Source organism: Pieris brassicae, chromosome 5 (genome assembly GCF_905147105.1).
Source record: "Pieris brassicae chromosome 5, ilPieBrab1.1, whole genome shotgun sequence".
NCBI classification, from domain to species: domain Eukaryota; kingdom Metazoa; phylum Arthropoda; class Insecta; order Lepidoptera; family Pieridae; genus Pieris; species Pieris brassicae.
Genome location: NC_059669.1, coordinates 18490598 through 18511770, shown reverse-complemented (window position 1 = coordinate 18511770; position 21173 = coordinate 18490598). Strand labels below are relative to the sequence as shown.

Genomic DNA, 21173 nt, shown 5'->3' with positions numbered 1-21173 from the left:
TTTTAATTAAGCTTTCCGTGTTTCAAGTTTATTTCAATTTAATAAGAATAATACAACTTTTTCGATACAAGTTTATTTTACAATTTATCTATGACCTAGATATTTACAATAATTATGCTGCGTCTTCATGGTTAAAACCCGAAAGTTCTGAGTTCGTCTCCTGGGAGAAAATATTGGTTTTGTGAGTTACGTAACCTATCTTTAGTTAATGTGAACAATGATCGCACATTTGAAGCCAATATTGAGCCCTTTAGTTTTTACCATACTCATTAATAGTATTTCAACATTCTCGTTTCCGATAATGTCCAATAATATAAGTGTCGATTAGATTTGTGAAGCCCACAACCCGTAATATTATGTTGGTTATAAGCTTATATTTTAAACCAAAAAGTCAGTTGTTACCCAACTTCAAAGAAATAGTTTTATTTGAACATCTCCATACAAAAAACCGCTATCGAACGTAATTCATGTTAATCAGAAAAATCACATCCTGACTTAATTTTTTTTATCAAACTGATGCAAATTGTGTATGTACCATTGAAAGATTACCTTATATAGCTCAAGTCTCTGTCTTGAAGCATATTTGTTTTAGTATTTTCTGAATTATTAGAATAATACTGAAGTTTTTATCTTTTTAATCTTACTCAAAACTAGATAAAATGTAATGTTTTTTTCCAAATGTCTTTTAAAACAAACGTATTATATACTTATACTTACATAACTGACTTCAAACATCTTTGACCATTTTGCGGAGCTTGGCCGAATTATTATCATCCAATCCAAAACAGGCCTACAATCTTTAAGATTATTCCTTCGGGTTTTTGAAGATTTAAACAAATACTGTATTATATTCTTCAGGTGCATAGTTTATGTATGTAGCATGGCATTAAAATGTCATAGAAATTGTAGTTTTGCAATTGAGCTTTCTCTTAGGCGTATATATATCTACTTAGAACTTTTAATAGTTGATATTTTAAACTTTACTTTAAATCGATTTGTTGCCTTTATGTAATCAATAGTTATAGAAGAGAATAATAGATTTAAATCTTTATTTTAGTATTCTAGTAGCAATCCTAAACAATCCTATTCAATTACAATTTGGTCCTATTATAGAGGGATAAAATATTTATTTTTAATTTACTAAAGATTTACAATAATAAGGAAAAACTTATCTATTTTTATTCTAAATTTGAACTAAATTGTTACTCAAAGTTTTAGTTGTTTAGTTACACTGCTTAAAACTTAAAAATGACTATAATTACTATCTGTTGCTCAGATCGCAGTTTTATAACAACAAAATATTGCCTTTTAAAAACCACTCATCTGAGTTATGATTTATTTTTGCTCTGAATAAACCGTTAGGTGTTATCATTTACATAAATTCTAATTTAAAAATGCCTAGGCCTATTTTATGTGCTTAATTGTAGTAAAAGTATTTTTTTAGAATTCACTAAGCATACAAAACAGTTTCTAGAGTAAGCTCTGAGCTACTCTATGGTTGCTAGCTGATATTTTTAATAAGATGAACTTTATTATTACCAAGCGAACTAGATTTCTTTAAAATCTATGTATAGTGAAAAACTCTTTCGTCAAAAATTATACTGACAAACAAATATGTTATAGAATTAAATTGTTAGGCAATATATCTTTACGACATGAAAGGTATTTTGTATATGTAAGAAGAAAAAAAACAAAGGCATTAGCTTAAATCAGTCTGTATTTTAAATTATCAATACAATCTACTTGAGACCTTACGAGTAACATAATACTAAACTTACATTTATCACAATAATACGATTTACGCAGGACTGTTACCTAAAGCCATGTTCATTGCGTTCAGTATGTCACCGTTATCTGCGTCTATTTCCCACGCGAACAAACCACCTAGGTAATTCTTTCTAACGTATTTACCTTTCTCGGTAACAGATCTCGCGTTATCGTATGTAACAAGGTCCCCTGTAGATGGTCTAAAGACATAAGCAGCTTGAGCGACGTTATCGTAGTGGAACTCCCATTTGTTTTGAGCAATTTCATTTGCAATTTCCCTGTAATCGACCACACCGTCCTGCCATGTGCCCTTGCAAGGTCCTGTAGCGATCCCCGTGAAAGGATTACCTTCTGTATAGTTATGTACTCCGGTCCACCCACGTCCATACATTGCAACACCTACGACAATTTTCTTTGGGTTTACGCCTTGAGCCAATAGGTACTGAACACCAAAGTCAGTGGTATAAGTTTCCTTTGAGTTCCACTCGGGAGCGTAAAGTGAGGTTTGATGACCTAAAGTGTCATTGGACCATGCACCCTTAAAGTCATAGCTCATAACAAAAATATGGTCCATGAAGGTCTGCGCAGCTTTGTAGTCGACAACTTGGATTTTGTCCCATCCAGCACTAATAGCTGATGTTAATTCGTATTTCTTACCCATTTCAGCGGATAATTCGTTAAGCATTTCTCTTAGCTCCTTCATTAACAAAACATAGACTTCACCATCCTTAGGACCACCAAGTGTCGGGTTTGCGCCCTTACCCCCAGGGAATTCCCAGTCTATGTCTACTCCATCGAAAAATTTCCAGGTTTGAAGGAAGTCTTTTACGGAGTCAATGAAACGCGCTCTCTTTACCTTGTCATCGAAGAAGAAGAATGGATCAGCGAGGGTCCAACCACCAATAGAAGGAAGAATCTTTAAATCTGGTCTTGCTTGTTTTAACGACATCAGTTGGCCAAAGTTGCCTTTGTATGGCTCATTCCAGGAAGAAAGTCCCTTTTGTGGTTTTTGTAACGCAGCCCATGGGTCGTGAATGGATACTTTAAAGTCTTCTCGGCCACTGCAAGATCTCTGTAACGCTTGGAAACTTCCCTCGATTTCCTTCAAACTGTCGTTGATTCCATCTCCACCACAAATCGGGATAAAACCGTACAAAAGATGAGTTAAATTCGGGATTGGTATACGGTCAACGGGATACTTTCTTGGATAAACTCCCCATTCAACAAAGTAGGCACCAACAACCTTTCCTGACGTCTGTTTAAATGGCTTGTGTTTTTCATCCAGAGTGTAATCTAGGGGTGGTAAATGACTACCATCTGTGTCGGCAACAATAATTTCTGTCGGATCGCTGGAACTGCAGCCATCTTTGTTACAAAGCTGGACTTCCATCATATAGCGACCACCTTTCTTAATTTTAAAAGTAGCTGTACCAGCAGCCCTGGAATCCCCAGACCAGTATTCTTTTCCATCTAATAAAACCTTAGCTGAATCTGCTGGATCTCCAGACCATACATTCCATGTAACTGTAACGTCAGCTGCATCTTTTCTTGTTACAAGCTGGTTATAAGCTGTAGCTGCTTGGTTGACTTCAACGATAGCGAAGGTCCGTTCGCCCCATCCTAGCGTCGGTTTGCCTGGAGGTCCACACTGCGCGATCGCCAAAAGGCTCAATAAAGCCAAACACAGCGCCTGTTGACTCATCCCGATTTCTATAAAAATAAACAGTAGGTATTAAAACTTAAGCCCCGCGAGTTACATCGAAGCGTTGGAGGTGCACTGATCTCTCATCTCGTTGTAATCTTATTTATATGAGGGGTAGAGTAGGCCAACCGTTTAGGAGCCCGTATGGAATGTTGTAGTGGTGTTAAACGTAATAAAAATCGTTAACACAGTTACCTATGCCGGTCATTGGGTCGGCCAAGGTGACAGATCACTTTATTGTCTCCCAAATGATCTGTTTTGTGCGACTAATGGGCCGAACCCGTTATGACTAATTTAGAGCACGCTATCTTTAAGTTTCATATAGACATTAGTGGACTGTGTTCGTAACGTATCTTAGTTAAATAATTGTCTTGCATTACGCCCTTAAAATAAAAGCCAAAAGAAATGTATTACGACTTATCAATCCCATATGCTTAAATCATTGCTAAGACAATTTAATTATTATTATTGATTGTATATAGAATTAATACTAATGTATTGTTTTGTAAATGTAATGTTTGATAAATTTTTGAATATTTATTACTCACGTGCACCTTTCCCTGACGAGGTTTAATATTAATCAGCCACTTTATTTTAATTTAATTGTTATTACCTATTGGTCTACTGCGGTTGACACAAAATATCAAATTAGTTATTTACATAGTCGACCTATCACTTTCAATGACTCCTATTGGCTTTGTCATTATTAACTTAATCACAGTTTGCGTTATGAAGTGTTTTTATTTGTAAAAGATACGTTATCAGATTATATGATGATTGTTATTCCGAGTTTTTGTTAGATTATCACTAGGCTTTGCTTATTTCTATCTACTTACTTGAATACTATACATTTTTACTCATAATTTTCCTTTTAGTAAAAATTGATTTTAATTATACCTTGCACCAACAATACACATAATCACAAATCAAAACTAAATTATTAATGGAATATCAGAAATATTTAGATCTTTCTAATCTTTACATTTCTTGAAAATTTATTTGAACATTCATTAAGTGTGTGTTTTGTGTAAGTTTCAATACAAGAAATATGTAATCAAAGTGAAAATACTAAAAAAATATATAAACGACGAATGAAATTCTAAGCTTAATCTCAATGTCACACTATTGTATCATAATCGTTCTGTTAAACCATATATTAGCTTTAAAATAATAAAATAATTTTCAAGTTATTCATTTCACACAATGGTGGTATAATGCATTATTAATAAAAATATAGTGTAACTTTATGTAATGATTCTTCATATAGAATTTTTATATAATGCGTTACGATGATATAAGATGTTTAAGAAAAGTATAAAACTCAAGAATAGTCGTAAGACTTAAGTCTAAAGCAACTTGCAATACTTTAAAATAGCAGTATATATCAGTTAGTAACAGTAATACGAGTATCAATATAGCTACACACACTATAAAAGTTCTAAACTCTGTCACATGACGCATACGTTTTTGTGAAACGGAAATCACAATTGATAAGATTTGACCGGCCAACTACAAAACTTAGATACAATCACTCCAAACCCTTCTTTAAAAACAAATATGACGCATTTAACCGCAAATGTGTCACATTTGTAACAATTCACAATAAGAAAGTATAAAATTTGCATACAATTGCTGGGCGGGTTTTCAAGTTCAGGTCATTAACCCGCAATGCAAATTGAGGTTCAAGTCAGGCCGAAAGAATTGAAAAAACTGGTTTGAATAAGAGCTAATAAATCCATCGCTTTAAGTAGTGAAAGGACCTATCTCCTAGGTACATTATCTGTATATACTTTCTCCTATATGTACTTACGGAATTATTGAATATTTCTGATATTTGTGACCATTATAATTACTTCCGACCTCTTATTGCACGGGGTAACGTAGCATGGTAAAATAAATTGTAATTTCGGACTGATGGTAAACTCATATAGATTTCTCGTAACAAACATACAAAAAATTCCTTTAAAATATTAGTATCTAAGAACTACTAACTAATTACTAACAACTACTGTAGTACGTATTATATATGCGTATCAAACCAAACCCGCTCTGGTTTGGTTTGATATGATTTTCATTACGATCGGTTAATAAATTTTGAGAACGTATATATAGTTAAAAAAGCTTGTGTTTAGAACTTAGAAGTTATATACGTCTTTGGCGAACAAGATAAAAATCTTTTCAAATTTTTTATTGTACGTTTGTAGAAAAAAACGACACTAACAATACTAAAAACTAAAATGTTGACTATAGTATTCGTTACATTCCTTTCCTATTCCTATCAAAATTATAACTTATTGTAATAAAAATAATATTAAAGAAGTTTTATCATAACTTTACAAAAAAGCTATTGATTTTTTTGATGTAATAGGAGGCAAACGGGCAGGCGGCATGGACACTCACATTGCAAGAAAGCTCGCAAGTGCATTATAGCACTGCTCCCCAGAGTCCCATGCAAATTCTATAACTCTCACGATTAAATTGACAAAAACGACCCAAATTACTAACTTCCTAAACAGATGTTGTGCGTGGATTTACTTAGAATTTAGTAGTTTAGATAATATAAAACAAACTAAAGTTAGTTTTTCATTAATTAATAAATACCTATGACTAGTAGCAGACGTTTACTAAAGACTGAAGATATTTAATGTCGTTTAAAAAAGGAACCTATACCTAATTTTTTTTTGTGAACTATAGAAAGTAAAAAAAATTCAAGACGAAAAGTTGACAGTAATCAAACAAACTTTCAATCATATTAGTGTAGAGTGAAGCCAAGGTGAATCTTAGAATTTAGATCTTTTAGTTACGAGATATTTAGTTTTGTTTATATAGCTATAAAAATTACATAGCCTTATTAGACTGATAGATATCGCTTACATCATTTTAAAGCAAGAAAATGATTTGCACTTATATAATGTTTTATTTCCAGACTGTGGGTAGACGAAATGACTAAGTCCAGAAATCGGGCACTGGCAGCAAGGTGTATCGAGCACAAAAACACCAGTGGTGCAAAATTCCACTGCACTATATTCCCTAGAAATTAGGGGAGATGATGGTGAAAGGAAGCCGAAGACAGGGGAAACTGGAGGATGTTGTGTGTGTGACTAACAAGAATGAAGAAATTCAGACACAACCCAGACAGATTGTCAAATAAGTATGTAGTCCAATTTAATGAATGTGCAAAATAATAAACAGGGCTTTGATAACACTAAATCCACTAAAATCTTAGATCACGTAGGCTTGTGGCATTAATGGGGTGTACAATTATTAAATTTTATTAATCTTATCGTAAAGGTTGCATCCTCGACATTAAGCGACAGTCGTGTTTCTATAAATTATTGTCGACAACAAAACGTTTAATTGTTTTGTGTTATTGCAGCCGGATTTCAAACGTCTGATTAGATTCTAATTGGTTCCCTTACAATTTTAAAAGCTTCTAATTTTAGTGTAGAAGATTTGATTTCGGAATTTCGCGAAATCAATGAAATAGGTGTAATTCAAGCCAATATTGAATTTTAATTTGCAAAGTTTTACAAATTGTTATTTATGTATTAAAAACCTTCTTCTAAATAGGTACTGTTTACAACTATTATTTTAATGACCCGTATTGTCTGTCACTCATACATCATATATAAAATTCATTTTTGATAATTGTTCATTTTTGACATTTTTCCATACAAATACGGGCTCGTTTCGATATATAGGCACATACAAACTTGATTTTCACTTCAGACTGAAATAAACAAGAGCACAAATCTAGTTATTTTTGTTTATAATAAAAAGAATTAATAAAGTAACAAAATTTAACACAGTTATCTGTAGGAATAACTTAACAGTTTTTCTGGATCGGTCCAGCCGTTCTCGAGTTATAAGTGTTCTGGGGAAATTTATTTTTATTAAGGTTTTAATTAGATTTTAGTAAAATTATTAAGCGATACGATTAAATTTGTCTGTTGACTATAACAACATACAAGTTGAATAGATATAAAGCATGGTAAGATTAGCGCGTGATCGATCATAACAATAACTGTACTTACATCTTTATTCCAGTTAAGAATTAATACATCACGATTTTAAACTGACAGGCTTTTAATTTACCACATAACTGTATTGTTTTGAAAATAAATACGGTATTCATAATCAAAATGCCTAAATTTATCTGTATTTTGTTATTCCCTCAAATTATACATAGCTCGAGATTTTGATAACACACATTGTACTAATAACTGTTTAAAAATACCGTTATATGGCCCTTTGCGATTGCGAACATATTCAAATCAATTAACTTGTTGAAGTTTAATTCTTATTGAAAAGGAATAAGGTTGTTTTTATGATTTCACGTCAATGTCAATGATCTTATATAAACAACATTGAACTCGTTTGCATTTTTACATGTGTAATATACTGCAATATTGATTTGCTTGTCAATGTAATGTATAAAGCTTGTTATAATGTTTTTAAGGGGCTATTGCGTCCTTTATGCAGACTATTTAAAAATCATATTTTCTTTTATTTTAAATCGTTAATTCCAATCTTTGAAGTACCGCAGTCGTTTCGCTTAATTGTGATTGCCAAACGGAACGGTGAATCGCGTGTCTCTGATTGGACTTGAGACGCTTGACGATTGTGACCAATCACAACAAAATGATGACATTCGTCTATCATATTACATTTATATTTATACTAAACAAAGCTGAACTACCACGTTTCATTCATTTATTTCAAATGGGGAGGAGGTTAGGGGAGTGTTATTGACGTTTTCGGAAGTAAATGTGGAAAAAAATATCAAAGGCGTGCCTATACGGTGACACCTAGTTTATAATAGAAGTTGTAAAATGTAATTACGACTATTTTCATAATACGACACTACCGTTTGAACCCTACCTAGGTTTACTACAAACTTTACTATTAGCTGATATAATATGCTTTTTGATACAATCGTGTCATCTAAACCAATGTGTGATAAATAATTATATTGTAACTGGCGGCATTTCACGTTTTGTATTCGTGTAAATTGTTAACTTGTTCGATATTTGTGTACTACACAAATAGAGCGTTGTTTGATTTGAAATATCGACTTTTATGGGTCAAATGGATTATTCAAATATTTGAACATAGATAAAACATGTAGAAAACAAATGTACTTTTTATTTACAGCCAGTATTATATTTAAATCTAGCTTATGGATTAAAATGGCAACACTAAACTGAACTGAACTTTCGAGGAGTTGTGACGTTGCTTAATCAATTTCTTAGGACATAGTTATATGTATTTGGAAAACAATATAATTGTATGTCCTTAGAAGATTCGCTTTTTTTCGCTTAAGCTAGAAAAACACATACATTAGAGCAAATTTATGTTTAAAGAACTTTATTTCTCAACTAAATTTCTTAGTTTATAAAATGTATAACGTAGTTTAGAACTTATCACTCATTTGTTTTAGTGCTGTATGACTCGAGAATAACTTCTACTATTATTTATTTAAATAAATAATGTTACCTCCTCCCAGAATTTTATTCATATAAGCGTATAGTTGGTTTTTATTTGTTTATATGATAAGCGGAATTTTGAATAATTTATAAACTTGACGAGATTCTACGTGTCAACCGATTTTGTAGCACAAATAATGAACCCAAATTTTGAGAGGACCATACTCTCAGCGATAACTGTCTAGGAAGCTAACTTGTTAAAATATTAACAATAAAATTGACATCTACGTTGTTTTGTAAATTTACCGAAACAACCATGTTTTCCAATTCCAATTGTCAAAAAATCGCTAATAAGTCGGTGGCAGGCTTATGTATTTCCAATCTTACTAAATAGTTACGAAAAAAATTTTAAATTACCGGTTTCGCTTCGCGGTCAAGGGTGAAAGATGACGTTTGGGGTTATCATAATTTTTTTTAACCTTCTAAATACGGTAGTAAGATGAAGGATATTATCCTACGTTGACACATTAGTTAGTCTGTTTAGCGGGAATATTTGGGTTCAGTTTCTATAAAGAAGAAATGAATAAGGATAATTTTTAATATTTTTTTATAAATGTATCAATACAAATCTATATATCACAAAAAATAGTACATCAAAAAAGTTTCTAAACAAAGGATTAGAAATACTAAAACGTGTTAACGGTATCATTTACGAGGTAATAAATATCCAAACTGCGTATTGATGTGATTTTTAAAGAACTAGCACTAGTTTTAACTTAATGTGTGTCAAAAAACTAGAGCAGCAACTAACATGAATAAACGCCGAATAAATTAATTAACATAATATATCGAACAATACGAACAGTTAAGTGAAAAAGTGCTTTGCATATCATAAAAATACGCGCGTTGATAAAACAATAATTAAATAATCATTAAAATGTCATTTACAAACATTAGGAATCATAAAAACAGAAAGATTTGAAATTATTTTGTTTTATAAATTTATTCAGATTTACGAAAAATTCAGATCTTATTCTTATTAATACAATTCAAAAAGTTTTTCTAATAAGTTACTGTTATAATAAATGAAAGAAAAAAATACAGGAATCATAAAATAATGTTATATTTTATGATTAAAAATTGTAAATCGCAATATTTCAAACTGGATTCCGTTGTTTATTCTATCGCTGTAATAGTAAAATATATTATCTTTAAATTTTGTTTATGATGAATTAAAATAACTAAACTGTTTATAAACACTTTTCTTTCCTAATGTACCAAGATATCCTAAACAGTTATATTGTAAAACTTATTTGGGCCTACGAAAACATTCTAAACTATGCAAAACGGATTGGTCACTTAAAAATTCACTTTTTCACCGCACTATACCAAAATATACGTACTTTATTATGTATATATGCAACCACCTGCGCGAGCGCCGGTCTTCCTACAACTGGGCTCTATGTCTCTTGTAGATCTTAATGATTCAAGGGACTTAGGGCATTAGTATTGCACACGCGTCTAGCACCCTGTTTAAACAAACATACGACTTGCCACTAAGAGCGGCATCCAATATGGCGGAAGTTACAAAGAATTATTCTATGAGTCAATGTTAACTTTTAACAGTAATTTGATTATTTTGATTCTGTCTACCGCATGTTGAATATTTATTACGTTACGCATAGTTTGTTAAAAATATTTAAAACGTTTGAAGATCGTACTTTTTTAAAAGGAAAATTTGCTGTAATTTTTTGTCTTAGTGGCTTGAGCGACTCACTCTCATCCCTAGGTCATAGATGAAATTCCCAAATTTACACCAATGGACGTTCTGTGTCTGTACGCATTTAACACTTGCTCGTAAAGTGAAGAAAATCGTTTATCAGCGTACAGAAGGTTGCTCACCTACTTGTCTATTACAAATGATCATGGTACAGATACAGAAATCTGAGGCCCAAACCTAAAATATTGTAGCGCTATATTTTAAATGTAAAATAAAATAAACTAACAAATGCTCTTTCTATATCCAGTCGTAAATGATTGGGGCCGTAGATTTTATCATATAAAAACATTGAAAATGCGTAGGATTTACGTCTAGTATTTCGCATATAGACGGACGTTAGTGAAGTGTTAAAATTAAATATAGTAACTCGAAACAATATTTGAATGAATAACGAGATCAAATGACCCGTCTACGCTGAACAAAGGTTTGCTTCGCATGACTGCCGCTACGCAATTTATGAACAATTTAAATCTATTATTTAATCATGCTTTTACTTGTTTTTGATGCATTTGAAATATTTTTATAAATAATGTAGCTTCATTACGTTAGCAATTCAAATAAGGTAGGTGTTAAAGTAATATTATTTATCCTGTCTGATTTATATCTTCACAAAAAGAATTTATCGTAAGTATTATGAATCATACACTTCCTTTCTATTTAATCCATTGTAATGTTTGACGCCAATTTTAACGTGTAAATTGTGGTATGTATCATACTAGGTCTTTGTCCGTTGTTGGCAAGCGATGCACGCACTAACACACGGAAACTACATTGCAAATATTTTTCCTTCAACAGAACAATGTTTATTACTACGCTTCGATGTAGCCTTATCCTTATTGAAGCCCTTTAACTTACAATAGAACTACTTCACTTAAATTACATGTAAATACAATCCTTGTCCCAGATTTTAAAATGCATTAATGCTCTGAGGTAACTCAAAATTAAAAATGTATGATATGGTCCGTTTATTAATTATAGGAACTAATGTCTGAAGGCCTCGAATACTTAAATATTTCTGATAAGGAAGAAGTACTTCATTCCAGCGTCGCGTCGCGCATCACAATTAACCAGACAAAGACAATCTATGCACGCCTGTTTACGGAAACTATTTATTGTTTCTAATCTATTTTCAGAATTACAAATCGAATTTTTGTATATCATTGATAGATTTTTAGTAGTAATACCTAAAAACTACTTTATATATTTACAATATCATCAAAGATTTTTGCTGTTATTAGGATTTTTCATATTTTTTTTCACCTTGTTTAGTCTGTTATGACTTAAGTCTAAAAGCAAAAGCAAATATTGTCATTTTAAAGCGGCATAATAATAATTATACTACAATTAGTAAAAAAATTCAAAATTCAAATAAAACCAGCACCATACGTAACCTACGTTAATAAGTTGTGTGTGATATTTTCCAACCATAAACAAAACTTTCCGCCCAAACCCAGCACAGACCATGCGCTAAGCCGAACGCTGCCAATGATAATTAAAATTGCAATATGTCTTAGAGTTGCAGCATTTAATGAAAAACATTAAGGAACCGCCTATGTGTAACGAATGTTTGAACTACTGTAAAATAAACTTTATAACATTCTTTTATTAAAAGAAAACCTATTTTTATTAGTCACTTTCACACACCTTTCAAAGCCATGCTTATTTCATACGTTCCTCTTTTGCTAGTTCAAAAATAAGGTAAAATAATATATCCTTACAATCATGGATACTTTTTACTCCAACATATTCACCTAAGGAGAAACATTTTTCTTAGGTTTTACAGACATTACTTTTAAGACTAAAATAAATCAGGGAAAAGTATGTAATCGATATCTTTGTCATAGAATGTAGTATCAGCATCCTTTCATGTCTAAATCCCCCTCAACGCTTTAATATTTTTTGAAGTTATACTTCTTTTGGTACGTCAGGGAAAAATTATGAGAGTAAATTTTTAAGAAGCGCGCGCTCACCGTCACACACAACATAAAAACAACCTGAAATAAGCTATAGTCAACATTTTAGTTTTTTCTATTGGTAGTGCCATCTACAAACGTAGAATACAATTTTTGACAAGATTTTATCTTGCTACGCTAAAAAAGTATAACTTCGAACGCATGTACATAAGTATACACACGTTTTATTTTAGTTTTACTATTATCAGTGACATATGGTAATCTTTACATAAGGATAAAAAAGCGATACCATGACCACTACTAACTGTGTAATATGACTTCAACCTTTCATAAAATTGTCGTCTATATTGATTTGTGTTGAAGAGTAATTTTGCAATATACTAACTGAGGGTCAAGTGACATCGAGGGATATATTTCTGAGAGTATTATTAAGACTGGAAGCACGTAAAGTTTTTTATTTGCCGTAGAATATTAGAAATAAGAAAGAGGTATATTGTCTAATGTAATATATTATTTTATACATAACTGGATGGACCTTTGGCCACAATCTCGCCTAAAATTAAGTGAGATAGAGAGAGAGGAACATCCATCGATTGCGTCACTTTACAATAGGCAATAGTATCTCTTATCAGTTTCCAAACGTCACGTCTCGTTATGCGTACGTCGGATAGCGCTAATAAGCATTTACCGCTCACATCACTAATATCATTTTAGGTATTGTGACCACGAATTGGGTATTTCTAAGAACTATAGTATTGATGGTACGTAAACAGTTTTTGGGCACTTAGAGAAGTTATGAAAAATAAGAAAGCTTTTCTATACATGTATACTATCCGTACGTTATGGATCTCAAACTGGGCGCCAACTTAAGCGTAGCATACAAAGCTACAAGTGTGTCAAAGTTCGCTGGAACTGTAATGATATGAAAGAAATTTATAAATAGATGAATACATCTTTAAGAAGAACAACTCAGGGCTTTGAAGTATAAACTCAAAGCTGACCTTACGTTTCTCTGGTTTACTAAACATGAAGTTAAAAAGATTGCAATATATATGATTGTATATTATGTCCAGATGATATAAAAATACCTTATTCCTGTATGTTAAAAGGGGTTTAAAAAAAACCGTCAGCCTTTTATTTGGAAAATTAAACAAGCCAATCCGAGAAAGGAACTTGGCCGCGTGTTATGGGTAAATTCCGTGATTTTACTTTTATTAGGAAAATCCCATAAATGAACTTTGCACATCTAAACTGTTGAACCGTGACCAATAGTGACAATTGCATAGCAGAAATACCTATATTAAAATGTTAATTTGCACATTTGTATTTTTGGTCCAGTTTGACTTTAACTTTTAATGTTTAAGTTATGTTTCCCATGCACATGCATGTATATTGTTTTTATATGTCATGTGTTTTCTGTAAGTGTTTCGTTAGTGTGCCTTTTAAAATTAAAAAAATAAAGAAAACACTTGCACGTTGGCCTGACATTGGTTTGTGGAGTTAGTTTCCGCACTTAGACTCTCTCTGCCTCTAACGGACCTCCGTTGTGCTTGGCCTGACATATATTTTACTCTTGAAATATCCTCTGAAATCCTCAATCATAGCCACCTCATATGCAGTAGTTAAGGTTGCAGCGATTCATATTAACGCCAGTGTTACGTGTCCCGCTAAGCGCTACAATGCGAAGGCGTCTAACGGTTACAGCGACTGCAATTTGTGAACACACAGTATTCAGTGACCCATTTAAAAACGTACATTTTGTATCACTATATACTCTACGTTTTGCAAGGGATTTCTTCTCCGATTTCTACTTTTGTTCATTAATTATTTTTACAAAAAAACGGGTAATTAGTACTTAAAACAAAGTCTATTGATGCAAAATGATGAGATTCGCATGGTTTATCGAACCCTTGACATTGGATCTGATACGTGAAATTAAGAATAAAGAAGGTTCAACAAGCTGACACAAAAGAATTTACAAGTAAATCACGTTAAGAATAATCGACACTATAATGCAGTTTACCGTCCGTTTTGTCCGTCTCCGTCGGGAAAAATATTACATAAAAAAGTATGTGTCCGTATTTGTAACAGTCAAGCTCCAGTTGAATCCAAATTGTATAGGATAAATATTTAACCAGGGGCAGGACCATGAACATATGTGATCAGCCAGGGTCCAACTTTAAGAGACTTTTATTGGAGGCGTTCACATAAAAGTCGCTGGGAACATTCAAGCGATTCTTATCGTAGATAGTCGTTTTTGATAGCGAATAATAGCATGATGTCGTGGCGTATGTTTCCAAAGTACTTAGCGCAGTTATGACTATTTCGGTGCACTAATATTATTCCGTTTAGCCAACAAACACTGTTCCTATTTATTCGCTGCAATTGTACTCTCACTACTAATAGAAAACAATTATTTTAATATAATTCATTTGGATCCATTTGAAAAAAAAATATTTATTTTAAAAAAAAATACAGCCACTGTCTTACTACACCGGCTTATTTTATATTTTTGTAGGTAATCAGCACGATCGACAGAGGAAAGGAGGACCTGCTGCAGCTTAAAACCCAGAAATTGGCGAGGGGCAGCACAGGACAGAACGCGTTGGAAATTTCTCGTTTCGAAAGACACTTTTTGGGTCGCAGAGTGAGTGTTGATCAACTTGGTCTGCCTTCAGTTCTTCCTACAACTAAGCCAAGTCATAGAAGGCTTTATTTATGATCACGCTTAAAAGAATATTAAGGACTTATGGAAAACGTGGTAGAATAGAAGAGAGATGACAAAACAAAAATTCAAATCAACACTGACACTTATGAAGGTCAATATTTTGAAAAACAAAAGATTTTAATTTACTATTGCCAGTTCCTTAATCAAGGGCATAGAGCTGGCGAGAAGTCGGCTATATATGAGGGTAACACTGAAAGTGTTTAGAACTGGGCAGTTAGAACCATTGCTAATGCAAACTTTTTTTGAATTTCAATTTTAGAACTCTTTGGTAACCTTATGTAGTATATTGCATTCATTTGTCGTTTATTTCGTGAATTGACGGCAAATCTAAAACTCTTGTTACACGTGAAAATGAACCTAACGCGAGACAATTTTTAGTCAATGATTTATTATGACTTTCGTTGTGGGCTTACTCAACAACAAAGCTATGATAGACTGCGATTAGCATTTCTTTATGAAGCCCCATCTCTTGCCACTATTTACAATTGGTTTAACGAATTAAAGCGTGGACGTAGCAATCTCAATGATGATCCGTGTGAGGGACGTCCTTTAACAGCGACTACTGAAGATAACATCAGAGCTGTGCAACGGACGATAGAGTGAGCCTAGGCATTGATATGAGTCAAGCTAAAAAATATTACACGAACATTTAGGCATCAGGAAGCTTTCAGACCAGATGGATTCCCCTTACTTTAACCGACGATCAGAAACACCTTCGCATGGATTGGTGTCGCCAAATGTTATATAATGTTCAACATCGGTGACTCAAATGCTGTATTTGACATCGTCACAGGTGATGAAAATGGATATATTGCTACGAATCCGAAACCAAAAGACAACAATCAGCACAACAATTCTTTGGTCGGAAAGGTCATTTCGCGACTTTTGTGCTAGAAGATGAAAGGACAGTTACTGCAGACTGGTATGCATCGCAAACAGCGATTGCGCTGTTCGACAGCAGCGCCCTCGAAGCCGGGTCAATTACGACAATATCGTGGTGAAGGAGGACCCTACAGCGCACTCCGCAAAACGGACTGTTGAATATTTGGCTATGGCTGGTGTCGATATAATGAGTCATCCGCCATACAGTCCTGACCTGGTGCCCTACGCTACTAATTCCATTTATTTCCCAGAACTAAATATAAAATTCTACGTATTCGCTTTACGAGCCCTGAAGATGCGGTGAAATCGTACGAAAATGCTATAGAGAAGAATGGGCCCACTGCTCTTCTCAGTGCTTCCATCGAATACGACGATGTGTAGAGAGGAACGAAGATTACTTTGAAAAACAATAAGAGTATTGGCAACTTTATATATTAAGCCGTTTTTCATTTTCAGTGTTACCTGGGTATATAGGCTTTTATTATTAGTAAAAGGAAAATTGAAGATAAAGATTTTCACATAAAGTCGGGCTATTTTATATTGATAACGTAAGTGTGTTCGATAAAGGTAAAGTGTGCTACTTAATACATATTGCCGTATTTCAATCAACGGAAATACTTCTGAATGTTATAAAGTACACACATTGGTATATTAAATTTCATGTTAAATAAATAGCAAAATAAAAAAAAATATTATTTATCACTAATAGCCGTAATAATGACACATGCTTGACACACGGCGTTTTATTGGGCCTAATATCATTCCCATTTGTATAAGATAATATATCGTTGGTTTTTATACATTAGGGGCAAACAAGCTGGAGTTGATGCCGCCGCCCATGGACACTGATGGTGCCCGAAAGCTCGTGAAGGCTTTGCGTTCTATATCTTTTTAGAATTTGTGGTAAACATTGTTTTACAGTGGTTCTATTTATTTATTAAAGTTTACCACATCATACATTGTACTAAATCAACTGCATATTTTGCAAAATCTTTCATCTAAAATGTATGACAATTGTAGTAAACATAAGTATTTCGAAAAAGATTTTTTTTAATACAAATAAAACATATACAAGATAAAATAAGCATACAATAAAATTACCAGATTTTTTATGGTAAAGTAGAAAAAAATTGAAATAAAAAGAAATCAACAGCAAAACAGCGAGTTAGGTTCGAGATAGGCACCTAACAATACTTTCTCTAAAACCGATCAGCCCAGCAGTATATATCCAGCTCCGGATAAGCAGTATTCAATTCGTTAAAATCGCGAAAAATTCGAAAGATTGGTGCTTGAACTCCTAGGTTGGTTCATATTGTATTTTTATATGCCAGTATGTACTGAGCCTAAAACAAAAATATTTTCCACTGTTATGTAGGTAACATTTGTGAGTACTGATTTAAGCCTTACAATAATTACGCAATCAGATTTGTAGATAAGGCTACTGTATTTTTATGTAATTAGTCTTCTGATTCTGGCATGTGCTGCACTATGTTTAATATAATATACAATGAATAATTTTTAATATATTTAATAATAATTAGCGTTGGGTTGGTTAATCAAAAGATTTTTTTTTAATATCATATGTTTTATTTTCCTATTTGAAATTTTACAACAATCACTTAGAAAAACGAAAATCAATTGCTGTTATGTTGGTTGTACCTATATTGTATAGAATTATCGGTCTAGGTTTTATTGTGTAGTTCTATCGTATTAGGAAAAACTGTTAAGATAAAAATAATAATGAGGGAAATAAATTCATGGAGTTCACAACCCTTTCTAGCGAAATGGAATTAGCGGAGTTAGTAAATCTAACGAATTAATTATCTAAACGACATATCGGATTAACCGCAATCGAGTTATAACTGAATAATCGATCAAAGTTGCGATTACATCGGCGAGATCAAAAAACTTTTCTCATTACGAAGCGTCGCTCATTTGACAACTTGAAGCTTACTCTGACAAATAAATCCCATCATGAAATTTTCATAGAGCCTCCACTGAATTGTAGATGGATAGACATAGCTAATTATCTTATAATAAAATCTATAATCAGTGTGTAAATTATTTCTATTATATTACATATTTTTAATTGCCTCAAATCAAATCAAAAGTTATATATTGGAACTTGGAGTCTCAGTTCAGAATAAATAAGCTAAGAAAAATAATAGTAATAGGATTGACATTGATAATTTGTTTAAATTAAAAGACAGTTATAATATAAATGATAAATAAATATTGGACACTCCTGTAGCTAGTGTTTATGTAGTGTATTCATTACTCGATGATGTTTCTTGGTGGTTATAGGAATTAATTAAAAACTAACTTACTTCACTAACACTTCACTATATGCAACCTCTTTTAAAAATATGTATAACCTTTTTATGTTGATGAAACTTTACTTGTAATATTTCAAACAATGTATATTTATTTATTTGTTTTTTATACTTTTACATAATTATATAATGTCAATTCAACCTGTTTGTCAAAAAGCCTAATTAACTTGAAATATTTTTTATTGCCTGCTGATTCTAGATTAATCTACTAAAAATGATTATTATCGTATATAAGTGTACATTATTTTTATAAATATGCTTCTAACTCAATAGATGTCATTTTGATGCGATCCGAAATAATTAACAAACTCTTGGCCTCCTGAGTTCAATTCGGTGCAAAATAATAATTTTTGTGTATTATGAAACTTTATAACCTACTTAAACATGAGATAACATCGTATTACGCATTGAATTATTACTATTTTACAATTATTATTTGTTAAATTGCTCCAGTTTTATATTCAAGTTCCTTATTACAAAGTAATTAGACTAATAGGTAGAGTAAGTAGTAAGTTAGTCGCATCCAAGTTGATTTCTTGAACTTGCTAACGAATTCAACTTGCAAGCCTAAATGAGTTAGAACTTCAGGCCTTTTAAACTTAACAACTCTTTTAAACAATAGTTTATAAATCTATACCAGCACAAAATAACACGAAAGTTTTGACGGACTGATTTATAAATACTGGCAAAGCATTGGCATTCGAAATTTGAAATTTAGGAGAGTATTTACTAAGATTTGGTGATATATATTTGTGTGTTTGTATAAGTAATCATGTAATACTTCTATTTATACACTGTTGTTGTTTTTTTGTATTATCTTATCTTCTTTTTTTGTTGTGTAACTGTTTAAAAACATTAAGTAATTACTGTATTTTTATGGAATTAGTCTTCTGTTTCTGGCATGTGCTGCACTATGTTAAATATAATATACAATGAATAATTTTTAATATATTTAATAATAATAAGCGTAATGTATTAGTATCGTTCTCATGTAAGTGAATGTTGTAATGTTCATAATGATTTATTTCTCATCTTACACTGTAAAGGTTTACAAAAAAAACTACTTTTACAATTTTCACAAACAAGAAATGTTTTGCTTTTCTTTTCGACTTTTCCTGTACATTGCTAGATCTGTTTGTGTAGAGTAATGTGGTGCAGGATAAACCGCGATGCTACACTGTACGTGTTGGAGGGTTGATGCATCGTGTAAAAAAGTCAAATTGTGTCTTTGAAAAACAAAGTTAAATTATAGGTCAAGGAGATGGGGAAAATATAGACACGGGCACTGATTGCCGTGTATTTAACGTTCTTGATTTATAAAAAGTTTTCTTGTGAAATTATATCAAGTTTTGGAATGTTTTGTAACTTTGTAAGGGCTTTGGATAGGAAGGCGACACACAGAAGGTATACTATGTTAATAGAAAAACAAATTTTAAGAAGTAAAATTTTCCAATTATTTTATTATGTTCGGTATACATAAATAAACCATAATAGTCTAAGCGTAATTAGTTACTGTTGTTAGAACGTACCATTTCCATTACCAAGGGCTTTGCTGGGCTCTTTCTCTCTTCTTTCTTTCTTGTAATGTATATATATCCTAATTGACGCATATAACTCTACATCAAATTCAAATTAATACTACCAAAGACAATAGAATTACTTAAGTGTCTTTGAATTAAAAAAAAAACAGTCAGTTTAATATCCTCCTAAAACTTCTATTTTCAAAATTCGATCTTATTTCATACTGTATTCTCGTACATATATGATTATATTAAACAGAGGTCAAGTTTACGACCTGTATTTTACGACTCGATATACGTTTTTATTTCCTACTTGATACGTTGACTATTCGATTCGCCAGCGTTTGGAATTCCTTAAGGATAACTTGGTTTTTATACATATGAAAAACTTTGTAATAAATGATTTTGACAACATAAAAAATACTACTACTACTATTAAAAAAACAAGAAACAATTTGATTGGTGGTGAATGATTTATGACAACTATAGAAGTTTTTTTTTTGTATTCCGTTAGATTACTACATTTCTTGCAATTCAGTCATCATGTCCATTTTTAGTTCTTCCCTTACTAGGGTTGCCTAGAAGAGATCGTTTGTTAGCCATAAGGCCGCCCTAATATTTTTGTGTATTATGTTATTATTTTAAATGCAACGAGCGAGAATAAAATAAATATAAAGATTTTCAAGTCTTGATTATGGATAGCCAGAAAGTGTGCTTTTACATTAGAAAAAAGGCAGGATCCTCGACCAGCCAAACTTTCTGGCCTATCGAAAGCCTTAGTGGCCGATTTCTATAGGTTGTATTTTGACATACGAGAGCCAATAGCCAATTTAGCGTGTAATTTCTATAAATAAATAATACGCATTAAAAAATAACAATAATATATTTTAACTATACATTCCATCCTAAAACTTACTTGTTATTCGATGCAAAAACTGCATTTGGACGGTGTTTTGCGTGAATTAAGCTAGGTGGCGGCTTTTGGAGGGATGTTCAAATAAATGAAACTCTTTGTTTGAAACTGGCTTTAATCGTTTACAACATGAACTTATAAATAACATAAAATAAGGGGTTGGTGGGGTTGCGACGCTAACAAAATATTTACTTATTAAGGGGTTCTTA

The 21173-nt window shown here is 32.2% G+C and overlaps 1 protein-coding gene across 4 annotated transcripts; it reads right to left on the bottom strand.

Moving 5' to 3' along the window:
- Nucleotides 1-1699: 1699 nt before the first annotated feature.
- Nucleotides 1700-20199, bottom strand: LOC123710242 (chitinase A-like). Of its 4 annotated transcripts, none has more exons than XM_045662023.1 (2): nt 20061-20199; nt 1700-3477 (listed from the first exon to the last, which is right to left on the bottom strand). In XM_045662023.1, exon 2 carries the CDS (start codon nt 3467-3469, stop codon nt 1799-1801), a length of 1671 nt encoding a protein of 556 aa, XP_045517979.1. In that variant the 5' UTR covers nt 3470-3477; nt 20061-20199; the 3' UTR covers nt 1700-1798. The 4 variants fall into 4 exon arrangements, with proteins under 4 accessions (XP_045517979.1, XP_045517978.1, XP_045517977.1 ...); XM_045662022.1 differs by lacking the exon at nt 20061-20199 and adding an exon at nt 10299-10343; XM_045662021.1 differs by lacking the exon at nt 20061-20199 and adding an exon at nt 4018-4147.
- Between the last annotated feature and the right edge of the window lie 974 nt (nt 20200-21173).